General features: G+C 36.7%; 1 protein-coding gene across 1 annotated transcript in view; it reads right to left on the reverse strand.

Annotated features, from left to right (window-relative positions):
• Positions 1-2,565: 2,565 nt before the first annotated feature.
• SLC5A8 (solute carrier family 5 member 8) overlaps positions 2,566-14,884 on the reverse strand; it is a 55,089-nt gene continuing 42,770 nt past the window's right edge. The window contains exons 12-15 of the mRNA XM_015070863.3: positions 12,930-13,135; positions 8,946-9,049; positions 4,253-4,332; positions 2,566-3,994 (exon numbers count right to left, since the gene is read on the reverse strand). Of these exons, the coding sequence (XP_014926349.1) occupies positions 3,869-3,994; positions 4,253-4,332; positions 8,946-9,049; positions 12,930-13,135 (516 nt within the window). The 3' untranslated portion in view covers positions 2,566-3,868. The remainder of the gene's footprint in view (positions 3,995-4,252; positions 4,333-8,945; positions 9,050-12,929; positions 13,136-14,884) is intronic.

A 14,884-nucleotide genomic window follows, 5' to 3' on the forward strand; every position in this document is an offset into this window, starting at 1 on the left:
AAGTTGAAAAATCAGAAATGCAAACATGTTATACATTGCAATATTCAATTCCCTCAAGATTTTTCACAATAGCATACAACTTAAATATAAAAGTAAATTTTATAATAACTAAATTGTGCAGTGAATTTTCAGTACCTGTGCATGCACTCAGTTGATTCTGTTATTAATAACTGTTACTGGAAAAAAACTCAGAATCTCCTATAAGAATCAACATAAGGAGTCACTCCCCTGACCTCAAGCCTATCCCTGTCCCTTGTGTCTACATCATGGACAGATATCAAGTTGTTAACAAATAAGCTATACTTTCTGGTGTTTTTATAAATAAAACAAAATTATGAAATCTTTATATTTATGATTTAATATTTCCTTCACGTTAATGTGTGTTAATGTTGGAAATCATGTTGCTAAATGAAACTTTCTTAAGAGTTATTCTCACAATTATTCACAATTTTATATTCCTTAATATTTTTTAAATGCTATGAAAACACATGGTCATTACTCTCTATCATAACATTCTGCAAGCTAGTGACACTTTAAACCTCATCTGTAGATAAGAATGATCAGATAGAAGAGTCAAGGCAATTTCCCTAAAGGAACACAACCAGCATGTGTGACTTTGGGAAAATCAAGATTACAATCTTAGCCTCTAGGGCAAGAATTCTCAGACTCAGCACTATTGATATCTGGGGCAGGATCATTTTTTTGTCATGGAGAGGGGCTGTCCAACGTATCGTAGAATATTTAGCAGAGTCCCTGAGTTCTATCCACTAGATGCCAGTAGCATCTCATCACCAGCTGTGACAACCAAAAATGTATCTAGATATTTCCAAATGTCCCCTCCGATACCAAATTGCCCCATTAGAACCACTGGTCTAGAGAGGATTTTAAAGCATAAGCAATCAAACAGGTGCATATACACTTGTACCATTTCACATCTTACATATAACATTTTCATTTCTTTATGAAGTGAATATGATTGATCCATAGCATTCTTTAAAGTTTCCATTCTTCTGTTCAAATAATCCTGCTTATTCCAACGACACACGTTTTTTAGAGAAAGAACTATCTCCACATTATTAACAGTTCACCTTTTTTTAAAACTAGCAAGTGACCTTTGTCTCAAATTTTGATTTCCAATCATATTGACATTTTAAGTAACACTATTTAAGCTAATAAAGTGCTATCTGATCTTTTATACTCACATTATTTCGTGAGGTAGTTAAGTTTAGTGTTAAATTCCATCATTAGAGGAGATTAAGGATAAATTCAAGGTCATATACAACTTGTCAGTGGCAAAATGAAAATAGACAACTTATGTGGCTTTTCCCTCCTGTTAGGATTGTTGTGTTTCAAAATAATTAAGAACATTAGGTGATTTTATTTACATTATATTAACATTTTACCCCTATTTGGTTTTGCCCAAATATTCAGATAAGATAAAACATTTTTTATAATTAGTAACAGTACTTTGATTTCTTAAGAGTCCTGTCTGTCACTGTGATGTATTTATAAAGGTAAAATATTAACAGTTCCCAATGTCACAAAGATATACTTTGTTAAAGAAAGTGGACAAGAATGGAAGTACCATATCTCTCATGAAGAATACACTGCATAAGGGCGCCTGGGTGACTCAGTCGGTTGAGGTCAGACTTCGGCTCAAGTCATGATCTCGTGGTTTGTGAGTTCAAGCTTCACATCGGGCTCTGTGCTGCCAGCTCGGAGCCTGGAGCCTGCTTTAGATTCTGTGTCTCCCTCTCTCTCTCTCTCTCTGCCCTCCCCTGCTCATGCTCTCTCTCTCTCAAAAATAAATAAAAACATCAAAAAAATTAAAAAATATATACTGCATAATCCCTTGGCAGTTAGATAAGAGAAAAAATTATTTAAAAAGTAGACTTTGATTTCCAAATTTGAAGCATTCTACACACATATGCACTTTCACTTATTAAATAATTAACAGTAGTTCAAATCACACTTGCATAAAATAAATAAGATCATATCTAACTACTCATTAAAAAATTGTAGAAAGATTTATAAAGTTTGATGTATGCTGACAAATATATTGATGAAAAAATAACATCTATACATGTATGAAATATATGAACACATCATTAATTTAAATGTTATATAAATCTCTTTGCTTTAGATAAATGCTACTTCCTATTTATTTTATTTCTTAATGTTTTCAATTGACAATCTCTAAACGTACAGAGCATGCTCACCTAAGTATCAGAAAATAAGAAAAAAGTATTTAAATATAAAACATTTTTAATGTACCTAAATGTTTCTCACATTATTTGAAAACACTGTAAAGAAAAAAAATCTATACAGGATCTAATGGGGGAACTGTAGAAAAATATAAGTTATTGATAAAAGCCTGTGACCAAACTCTTAGCTAGAAACATAGCAACATAAGCAAAATAAATTTTGAGATTGCTACTTGAAGTTTTAAACCATGGAACAAAGCATACAGTTAGTAATTCCAGAACATTAAAAAAAAATTGTAGTGTTTGCCTATGTAATTTAGCTCTTCAAATAGATGAATACACTACAATACAAGACTTCTAAGCATATTTACTTTTAAATTTAATTGATTGCAAATTAGTTGATATTCAAATTAATATCATTCAACATAATCATGTAATTCCATGCAGCTTAACCATTTTAATCATGTAAATGTTCTTGGGTCACCAAATCCTTAAGTACCTATAGTGAAAGTACTTTAGTCAGTATCAGGCTCATAGGAGTTTATAATTTATAGTCTGGGACTTAGTGAACCAGGAGTAGCATGGTTCTAAACCCGGGGTAGCATGATTCATATTGGGTGTCTAAAGATATACCCAAGCCCAAGGTAACTGAGTAAACAGGAAATTAGGAAGGCAAGCAAAGTAAAGTTGTACAACAAAACCACAGTTGGGTCCAAAACTAGGATTGCATATAAGAACCAGAGTCTAGGGCGCCTGGGTGGCTCAGTCGGTTAAGCTTCCATCTTCAGCTCAGGTTATGATCTCGCAGTCTGTGAATTAGAACCCCATGACAGTCTCTGTGCTGACAGCTGAGAGCCTGGAGTCTGCTTTGGATTCTGTGTCTCCCTCTCTCCGCCACTCCCTTGCTCATGCTTCTGTCTCTCTTTTTCTCTCAAAAGTAAATAAACATTAAAAAAAAAAAAAAAAAAAGAACCAGAGTCTAAGGCAATATAAGCCCCCAATGGTTAGGAGCTCTAGATAATTAGCTGAAAGGCACAAGAATAGATACACAACACCAAGAAGACCTTGATCATCGTTCCATCCCAAACAGGATGCTTCTTGATTATCACCTTCCTGAGCCAGAATTGGTTCCAAGGTTAATACATTCCCTGATAGAGCTGATATGGATCAATGTGAAGCAAAGATCTAGATAACATAGATCTGTCACCCCATTGTTTTCTAAAAAATAGAGTATGTAGTAGAAGAGAGAAAGCTCTTTTCAGTATTACTTATGATTTTGGTAAATCCTAAAACTGATATGCTAGCACCAAATGCATGGAAAATACTTTTATGAATGACCAAATTTAAGAATATGCTTTTGACCATTAACTATGTGCGTATTAATCTATCAGCACATATGTGGTCATAATTTTCACAACTGCAGCCTCATTAAAATAAAAGAGAAATAGAGGAAAACACTGACACTGAAACTCTTAACTCCAGAGTAGCATCCATTATTGAGTCTAGGAACTGAAGAGTCAAGACTTTGCTTTAACAAAAATTTCCCCCCAAACTTTACTCATTATAGAACCACCCCTTCAAAAAAAATCTAAACCCGACCCAATTTTCTTAGAAAATATATCAAATTGGGACACTGTTTAAGATCATCTAATATCACAGCTGCTTCACAAACGAGTCCCATTGAGCTTGCCACTTTGGTCTGTGAAGTTCAATTCAATATGGTTGAAGGCAGGGTTATCAGTTCCACCATCTTCTATCGGATGAGATTTATAGCTTAAAGTATGCTTCTTCTAAAAGAAAATGTTAATACAGTGATTAGAAAAAAGTAACTATTCAATTCTAAATAATTGTTACTGTTTTTCTTTCTCTAAATCAGCTTGGTAGTCTACTGAGGACGAGATATATAACAGAAATACATCATCAAAGAATAGGTCAAATATGTTCCTTGTCTATCAGAATTCAAAAGAGAGTCTAAGGACTAACTAGTATTCTATCTTGGGGGTAAAAGCACAGTCTTACTAATTGAAGGAGAAAGAAAGCCAACTTACTTTCTTAAAAATGTCAAAATTGGAAAGAAAGTCCTCTTTGGTTAGTAGGAATCTGCGGTCTAAGTTTTGTTTTCTTCCTCCTGAAAAACATTTACATTGTTTACATTGTTAGAAAGATCACTGTAACTACCCAGTGATGGCCCATCATACAAGCATTTGACTTGGGTGCATTCAACTCTATGCACTTATAAAACACAAAGAGAAAGAGAATCTTTTAAGCAGTGCTGGAGACTTGGCTCACCATTTCCCTTCCCTTAGTCACACTCAGATTCTGCAAGCCTCTCACTATGATAAATATGAGTCTGGTGTTTAAAAACAAATGAGATGGGGCGCCTGGGTGACTCAGTCGATTAAGTGTCCGACTTCAGCTCAGGTCATGATCTCACAGTCCGTGAGTTTGAGCTCCAAGTCAGGCTCTGTGCCGACAGCTCAGAGCCTGGAGCATGCTTCAAATTCTGTGTCTCCCTCTCTCTCTGCCCCTCCCCTGCTTGCACTCTCTCTCTCAAAAATAAAATAAAAACATAATTTTTTTTAAATAATAAAAAATAAAAATGAATAGATGGCTCTTAAATGCAAGCTGCCTACTCATATGGTGCTTAACCTGAGAAAGAGCCCAGTACTCATAGGGAAACTGGTTTAAAAGCATCCTCTCTGATCTACCAATAAAATATCAAACCATCTGCCTCTGCTTCAGGCAGCGGAGTTGCACTCCTCCAGTTTCAAGGCTGTGAATGTAGATGTATGTGAAGAAGTGCAGGAAATTATGAAATGTCAAATAAATTGGTTAAATGAAAATCAGTATGATGATTGTGTTGGATTCAACTCCTCTTCCCTAACATTTTGCTTTACAAAAATTATTTGTAGATACAAATTATTTTATTTGTAGATCAAAGACAGCTTTTTAAAACTGTGTGCTCCTCAAACTACTTTAGTACAAAGTACAACTAGGAGATGTACTTAAAACACAGATTCCTGAACTCCAACCTGGACTAACCCAGTCAGAAACTCTGGGGTAGGGCCACTGAATCCTGATTTTTACCAAATTTCCAAAGTGATCTTTATGCTATCTAATATTTGAGTGCCATCACTTTGGTACAAATATTAGGCTTTTAATTATGGGAACCTCTGCTCTTCCAGAAATGGGATCAACTTTAAACTAATCAAGTCAACATTGTTGAGTAACCACCATGTGCTAGAGACTCTACTAGGTGCTGGAGAGACAGAGATGAGTAAAACAATTACTGTACTCATAGCTCGCGGTCTACTTAGGGTATTATTTACCCCACTTACTGAAGAGACAGACCCACTTATGGTGGGTACATGGTTAGGTGAAACTGAAATGCCAACCAAGTCTGTATGGCCTGAATTGTTACAGATTCCTAGTATCCTGCAGTAGATCTTTAAATTTATTTCCCCAGAAGTGTTAGGATTTCGTGTTTCTAATTTGTTTGTTTGTTTTTCTCAAGGTGCTCACTGCTGTTGTGAAATGGGAATAAGCCATATGAAATTAACGAAGTTGTATTGCTTCTTATCACTGGATGCCTGCTCAGCTGGGTATAGCATTACTTTATAAAACAAAAGATATGGTTGTATATGGTTATCAGAATAAAAACTTTTAAGGAAAAAAAAAAGGGAATGTTGAAAGGGAATATTCTGATACTCCATTTTCTTTTTTTTTTTCTTTTCAAATATTTATTTAAATTCTAATTAGTTAACATACAGTGAAATATTGATTTCAGGAGTAGAATTCCATGATTCATCACTTACATATAACACCCAGTGGTCATCACAACAAGCACCCCCCTTAACACCTGTCACGCATCTAATCCAGCCCCCATACACCTCCCTCCATCAACCCTCAGTTTGTTCTCTATCTTTAAGAGTCTCTAATGGTTTGCTTTCCTCTCTCCCTCTCTTTTTTTCTTCATTCCATATGTTCATCTGTTTTGTTTCTTAAATTCTACAAATGAGTGAAATCATATTGATATTCCATTTTCTTAAAGAAAAAGGAATGGGTTGAATAAGAACCTAACGTCAAATAGCACAAGGAGACTGTTGATGTGTATTCTTGATCTGAATAATTGAGCTATTTGTGAGAAAAGTTTAAAATCTGTCTTAAAATATATCAAAACAGACAAAGAGAATAAATCTACTGTGCTGGTAAATTTATTTACGAAAAAAGCCACACTCCTTTTTGAAAAGAAAGAAAATAGTTAAAAACAGCTGTTTGAAAGGTAATAAATAGCTACAAACTTTATCATAAATGCATAAGAATTATACATTGCAATATCATTGTTGATATATTAATATTACTACTAACTTGATATCATTTATTAATTATAAATACAAGTATCACAGAAGCTTGAAAGGCAGTGCTATTCAGGAGTTACAAAATCATAATTGATAGTAGAATTTCTTCTACTACTTTCTACTTAGAATTTCTTCTACTACTATCAAGTGGCACAGTGATGGTAGCCTTGCAGCATAAAGCAAACAAAGACATCAGACGTCCTAAGACAAAAGTATAGGATTTCTGACTAGTTATTGCACATTTGAGGAAAGGGGCAGTGAGCTGCCTTCCCCCAGTCTGGTTGCTATGGAAGTACATGTGTGAGGGAATGTAGGAAATCAGGGAGCCCAGCACTTCTCACCAACTACCCTACTATCCTCCTTTCAGCCACCAAGATCGTTCACCTGACTTACTGTAATAGCTTCCTACCTGCCCTCCTTCCTTTACAGATTATTCTCAAAACTGGATCAGAATGCTCCTTTGAGAATTATGGAAAAGTAAATTGAAAAAGTATCCCATGTAGTAGACCTAAAAGACACAGTTATGGAAAATAGGAGAGACAAGAGAAGAAAATTAGAATAACTGTCTGGGACTCAAACATTCGACTAACAAGAGTTTCCATAAAGAGAAAACAGAAAATCACAAGAAATTACAGAAGAAATAATATGGGGAAATGCCTTAGAACTGAAGGGCATGAGTCTTCAGATTGAAAAGATCCTACCGAGGCCTTAGGGCAAAGCAATCATTGTGAAATGGGTCACATACAAAGGGCCAGCAGGTAGCATGGCACTGGCATCTTAATAACAACACAATGAACTAGAAGAAAGTTAAGACATCCTCTCAGAGGGGCACCTGGGTGGTTCAGTCAGTTGAGTGTCTGACTCTTGATTTCAACTCAGGTCATGATCTCATAGTTTGTGAGATAGAGCAGAGTCCTGAATGAGATTGAGCCCTGCGTCGGGGTCGGCCCTGACAGCACAGAGCCTGCTTGCAATTCTCTCCCTCCCTCTCTGCCCCTCTCCTGCTTGCACATGTGCACACACACACTCTCTCTCTTTCTCTCTCAAAATAAATAAATAATATGTTTTCACTCACATGTGTAACTTGAGAAACTTAACAGAAGACCATGGGGGAAGGGAAGGGGAAAAAAATAGTTACAAACAGAGAAGGAAGGAGGCAAACCATAAGAAATTCTTAAATGCAGAGAACAAACTAAGGGTTCGTGGGAGGGTTGTGGGGGAGAGGGAAAACTGGTGGTGGGCATTGAGGAGGATACTTGTTGGGATGAGTGTTGTATGGAAGTGATGAATCATGGAAATCTACCCCCAAAACCAAGAGCACACTGTATACACTGTATGTTAGCCAAGTTGACAATAAATTACATTAAAAAAAACAAACTTAAAAAAAAAAGACATCTTTTCAGAAACAAGAAAGTTATTTTCAACCTAGGATTCTCTACTCAAACAAATGATCAATCAAGTATAAGGGAGAATTAAAGACATTTTTTTTCCAGAGGTACCACATTTTCAAAATCTCTTGTCTACACTTTCTCAAGAACATGCTAAAAGGGTGTGCTCCATTCAATTAAGGGGATAAACAAGAATTAGGAATAATGGGATACGGGCAGCAGGGAATACAACACAGGAGGGAGACAGATGGAACTCGCAGAATAAGGACATGAAGTTCCAGAAAAACAGTTCTATAGCAATCCCAGAGAGCAGTGTATGTACCACGTGTATTATCAGTTTGGTTTTTAAAAAATAATGTTTTTTTAAGTGTATTTATCTATTTTGAGAGCGAGAGAATGAGTGGAAGAGGGGCAGAAAGAAAGGGAGAGAGAAATCCCAAGCAGGCTCCTCACTGACAGTTTTTAAATAAAGTTTTTAAACTTTATGGAATCTGAAAAAAGCTTCATACTATGTTTAGATATAACAATTGTAGCGATCTTTCCTTACCTGTGTATACTTCTTTAAAGTTTACAAAAAGTCAGCATAGGACAATGAAAAGATCTGATGCAGGACTGTTGTAATAATATGTGTAAAATCCCTAGCATTGTAGTAACTACGTATAATATTTTAAAGACCTTATTTTTATCTTACAGCAACCTGTGAGATAGGGAAGTCAATCACCACTAACCTCAATTTACATGGAAGAAAGCTAAGCCTCAGAGTAGCTATACAGTCTTCCCTAAGTTCATGCAGCTGGTACATGGTGGAGCAAAGGTTCAAAGAGAATCTTCTGCTTTCAAGTGTAGGCCCTCAAATTTCCCATGAGGAAAATGGAACAAGTAATTAAATTAGTTGTTAACAGGACTATAGTAAGATAACATCAGCAGCTATAAAAGAGATATAGTAAAAACTGATATGGAGGTAAATACAACAATACTAAGGTTTAGATAGTTACCTGTTGGTAAACTGATTAGCATTCCCATGAATAATGTTACCAAAGTTCCAAGAGTGCTGAGGTAGAGATATGATAAAGAATACCAGTTATCCATCAGTGGAGTCCTGAGAAAGAACAAAAGCATAACTGTAAAATTTCATGTAATGCTACTAGCAACTAAGAGCAGTCTCAATAATCTTCATGCATGGCAAAATCAAAATAAAATATTTAATAATGTTTTTAATGTCATAATCTGCAGTTCCAATTTTATCTTATTGGATCAAGAATTAAAAGCCTGAGGGAAAAATATTAAAACCCTGGCTTAACCTTGACCATACAGTATAATGCTAAATGTCCATGTGTATTCGTGCAACTTTGCTTTATGTCCCAGGCACTGTTCTTGTCATTAAAAAGTCTACCATAAAAACGGCTGACAGGGTTCCTGCCTTCATAAGGTTTACATTCTAATGGGGAGAGAAATAAAATAAACAAGTAAACTAATAAATATAATAATTTCCACTGGTGGAAAGTGCTGTAAGGAAAATAAAACAAGGTAATGTGATATTAACAGAGTGGAAAGAAGGAACTACACTCCAACATGGAGTCAGAGAAACCCTTTAGGAAGAAGTGACATTTGAACTGAGACCTGGAGGAAAGTTCCTGAGGAAAGCATCCTAGAGAGAGGTAAACACCAGCTGACTAAAGCATAGTGAGCAACAGAGTTACACAAAACAAGAGGAAGACGGATTTCTTTTTTGTTGTTAGACTTGTATGAAGTTTGGATTTTACTCTCTGAACAGTGGCTCTCAGGGAAGTACTTTAAATGGAGGAGTGACATGATCTAATCTGTTTCTAAAATGATTATTATAGGATCTCATTTTCAGCTTTAATAGAGTAGCTTGATTTAGACCAACAATTCTGCCAAGAATAATGTATAAAAACTGGGGGAAAGAGCAGGCAGATTTTTTTTAAGATACCAGAGAGTCACAACAATTAGAACTTGAGGGGCCAAGATCCCAGAAAGATGGAAACACACTGAGGTGAGCTACTGAAATTAAGATGTGGTATTACTGGGAGAAAAAACAAACAGACAAAAAACAAAAAGAAAAACAAAAAACAGACAAAGTAGAACAGAAGAGAGAATCAAGAAACAGACCCACAAGAAAATAATCATCTGGTTTATGTCAAAGTTGACAGTACTTTGTAATGGGGTAAAGGGAAGTTCTTTCCAATAAGTGGTACTTGGTTAATCGAATATCCATATGGGAAAAAATGAGTCTTGATCACAGCACCCACAGAAATCAATTCCAAAGGAGATTACATTCATAAATGTAAACAGTTAACTAACAATAAAGCATTTAAATTAAAAATTTGAAGAATCTCTTTATGACCTCAGGATAGGCAAAGATGTAATTGGGATACACAGAAGACTGAACATATAGGAAAAAGACTGATAAAGTTGAACATAATTAAAATGAAAACATTTCTGGCCACCAAAAGTATCACTAAAAGAGTAAAAAGGCAATCCACAAAGTGGGAGAAAAATATTTTCAAAATATATTTTGTATCTAGAATATATCAAGAACTCCTAGGGGCACCTGGGTGGCTCAGTGGGTTCAGCGTCCGACTTCAGCTCAGGTCATGATCCCACAGCTCATGAGTTTGAGGCCCTGTTAGGCTCTGTGCTGACAGCTCGGAACCTGGAGCCTGCTTCGGATTTTGTGTCTCCCTCTGTCTCTGCCCCTAACCCACTCGCATTCTGTCTCTCTCAAAAATAAATAAACATTAAAAAATAACTCCTAAATAAATAAGAAAAAAACTGAGAATGCATTTAAAAATGGATCAAAGATTTCAACAGACAAGTGACTAAAGTAAATATTCAAATGGAAATGGCCAATAAATATATTAAAAGGTATCAAATGTAACTGATCATAAGGGAAATGCAAATTAAAACTACAAGCTATCAATATATACACATCAAGCATTGGGAACTTAATAAAAACTGACTGTGGGTAATGGAAATGCAGAATCTAGATGACCAAAGGGTATTTTATTTCATCTTCAGCTGTGAACTTTACTCCCCTTGTCCTCTAGCAACATTGACTAGGTGTGATTTCCTAAGGTGCCACGTGGCTTCAGAACTTCATGCCTTTGCATACACTATTCCTTCACTGTGCAATTTTCTTCTTCCTTTGGTCCCTCTGCCCAACCTGTTCACCTGACTAATTCCAATTTATGTAATCCTCTAAGAAGGTCTCCTTCACTCCACTCAGGAAGAGTTAAGCTCTCCCTTCTGCTGGCTCTCTTGATCACCTATGAATTCCCCTTCCCACAAGCATTGTTTGTGTATCTTCTTGTCCAATTTCCCTTCTGGTCATTTTCTGTGGTAAGAATGACTTTCCAGACCTCTGTCTATCCAGCCTCCGCATCCTTCAAGTCCTACCTCTCCAAAGTCTTCCTGCTACTCACTCCAACCTTGTTTATATTCATTCTTTTAACAAGTATTTATCAAGTAGTTATTACTATTTATCATTTGCTAGTTTTATACTTATTTTATACTTACTGTGCTTACTGGATTGATTGTTTTGTGTACATTAGCATACTCTCTCCAGCCAAATTATAATTTCCTGGAAGGCAGGAACCACAGTGAAAGGGGAAGACTTTCTAGGGATATCACAGAAATGGCCAGCCCAGAGTTGAGTATGTATTCATTCTTAAAAATTCTTGCTTATTACCTGTTATTTTATAAATAAGCTAACCTATAAAAGTAATTATTATGATACCAGGTGTATACTAAACCTCAGTTAATTTATTTGTTTCAGAATCCAAATAACTATTTTGCCTCAGACTCTTAAATTAAGAGAGATATTTACACAACCAGGACAAATGCTAAGCAAAACTGTGAAACAAGTACATCCTGAATGTCCTCCCACATACCATTCCATTATTTTCTTCTCCCTTTCTGACTGTAACAACTTGCCTCTACACATGCACATTAGTGCTTTCATGCTTGTCCAAACTGCTCCTTGCACTTCCTTGCCCCTCACCCCACAGCACCCCACCTAATCAGACCTCCCCCAAATATGCCTCAGGCTCTGGAACTACCTTTTCTTTCTATTTATGAAGCATTTGCCAGCCTTGAACTTCCATTGGCAGGCATTCTCATAGTTATATTTTCTTTGGAACATGAATCACTAATTGTACCAGTCACATTCCTTCTCTCAGGAGGGTGTCCAGCTAAAGTGGGCATGAGTCCTTAATGGCTTCATTCCAAGAAAGCTGGAGCTGGGGGCAATAATTGGGGGGCAACAACCTTATCTCCATACTCCTTGAACATTTCTATTGGGGTTTATGCTTTAAGGCTGTACATATAATTGTCCACTATAGAAAGTCTTGCCCTCACATCCACTATATAATAAAACACTCACCTATTAGCAGACCCACAACATTTCATTAAATCAGACAACATAAGGATCCACAAGCCTAAAAGTATACCACATACAGAAAACTCTAGTATGAATATCACAGCTGCAACTCATTGCTAATGTTCTAAAGGTTTGGAATCTTTAAACCTAAACAAATAGCAATAATCTAACATATTTAGATGATTGTAGCTTTTAGTCTGTAAAAGCTATACCTCAAAGACTATAGAAGCAATGTTCTTTTATAATGGTACTTTTCATTTTAAAAGGTTTTTAGTTGACAAAGACAATTTTTTATTCAACCAGAGCTGATATTTGGTAGCATTTACCCATAATAGATTTTTTTTGTTACAATTCAAGTCTTCTCCAGATCTGTAAGCATGACAGAAGTGTATCAAAATTAAGAACATATAGCAATTTTTGCTGTTTCTGAGCAAAATACCATAGCCAGCAAGCCACAAGGGCTCTACCCATTTCACATCAGAGAAAAATCACAGCACTGCAGGCAAGACAGAAAGCAACTGTTCTCTACCTGTCACATACATTTCTTAAAAATATGACATTACAAAGTTTAATTCAATACCTTTCAGCACCATATACTTGAAAAGCACTAGTAGAAAATGGCATTTCTGTGGTTGTCACCCAATTTGTCACATTGTATGTGCTGTTACAGCCATAGGTTTCAAGGCTTAGTGGCATAGTTCTCTCAGGCAGTGGAGGATACAGTTGAGCTCCAATTCCTACCCACAAAGAAACAACAAATCCAGCCAGAAGACCAGCAAGTGCTCCCTGCAAAACAAGAGTGCTTTTAAAAGAAAAAATAACACAGCTTGCTTTGAGATGGAAATTAACATTAGAAGGTTAAGCTCAATGTGGTCCAAGTCAGATTTACCAGCTTTTCTCCTAAAATCATCCTTCTCCCAAGATCCCTGCCTCTTGTCAAGAGTGGCAGGGGCCACTAGTCCTTTAGCCCAGAGCCCTGGGGAGTCTGTAACCCCATTCCCTTTTCCATAACCCTACCTAGCCAATCACCAATTCCTGCCCATTTTTCTTTTAGTTGATCTCATAATTCCATTTCTTCTACTCTGTTCCATAGCTAGCACTCTGCTCTGGCCTCCTGCTTTCTTCACACCCAAATAACTACAACAGTCACACCACTGACCCCAGACCAATTGCCCTCTATATTTTTATTTAGTCTGTAAACAAATGGTATGCCATATGAACAACAGATTATGAAGGAGAAATCATACACAGAGTTTATTCCTATACTTAACAACATGCACGATTATAATTGTGCTTCAGGGTAATTAGGGGAAACCAGGAAGCAGTTTTCACAAATGACTGCCATGGTGCATATAACCACACTTAGTATTTCTAAAGACAGGTAGGGATGTCCTCTCTGAAGACAGCTGGTTTCCCAGTCCTTGGAAAACTTGGGAGTCCCCACTTCTGCTTTTCATCAGTAATCCAGATGTTCTGCTGGACTTTGAATGATTTAAGCCCTAGTTCCAAATGATGGGGACAAAAGCAAAACTTGAGCTAGGAAGCCTCTTCCCCTGTGGTGAAATTTTGCCCCTTCCTTTAAGAATACTGACCAAGGGCGCCTGGTTGGCTCAGTCAGTTAACCGTCTGACTTTGGCTCAGGTCATGATGTCACAGCTAGGAGTTTCAAGCCCCACATCAGGATCCATGCTAACAGTGTGGAGCCTGCTTGGGATTCTCTCTCTTTCCCTCTCTCTCTGCCCCTCCACCACTCTTACTTTCTTTCTCGCTCAAAAATAAATAAATAAACTTAAAAAAAATAATACTGACCAGACAATGCAGCTTGTGCCTCAGGATCCCCATAGAAAGGACAGGGTAGAATATTTGAAGTCAGGGGGAAAACATAAGCAAAATCATAGGGTAGGAAAAAAGAATGGTGTGCTGATGGGAGAAAATAAAGGCTGATGACCAGATCAGAGGATTTGTGTTAGGGACGAAGACTGTGAGCTCCTTCATTAGGCTGTGAACCTTGAAAGCAGAATTAGATTTCTTTGTTTTTGGTACCCCAAAACTTATGACACTTATGACAGTGCTGGACATATACAGGAGTGCAATAAATATTTTTTCAATATTATGAGATTGGAATAGTAGTGTGGCCATCTGTTGACAGGCCAGACTTGCTTATTCTCAGCATTGTATACGGTTTGTTCAAAGATCCGCAAAATTATAAAACCTGTGAAAGCAGAAATATTCAGTGCTCTTTATTCCCAGGACAGTACTCAGCTCATAAATGTTCAATGAATGAATAAGAAGAGGGGAGGGAACAAGGGAGAAAAGGGAAGGAAGAAGAGAAGCAAAGGAAGAGAAGGAGAAAAGGAGAAGGGGAGAAAGGGTGAGAAGGTAGGAGGAAGAGAGGGAGGCAGGAAGTCCACTCCAAGGTAAGGGTAGATATTCTGGTGAAAAATGTGGATGCAGTAAAAAGAGGTACCTCCTATGACAGGAATAATATCATACTTCTCTTGAAAAAAGGATATGTGGGACCTTGTCTGCTACAGC

This window comes from Acinonyx jubatus, chromosome B4 (genome assembly GCF_027475565.1).
Source record: "Acinonyx jubatus isolate Ajub_Pintada_27869175 chromosome B4, VMU_Ajub_asm_v1.0, whole genome shotgun sequence".
Classification (NCBI taxonomy): Eukaryota; Metazoa; Chordata; class Mammalia; order Carnivora; family Felidae; genus Acinonyx; species Acinonyx jubatus.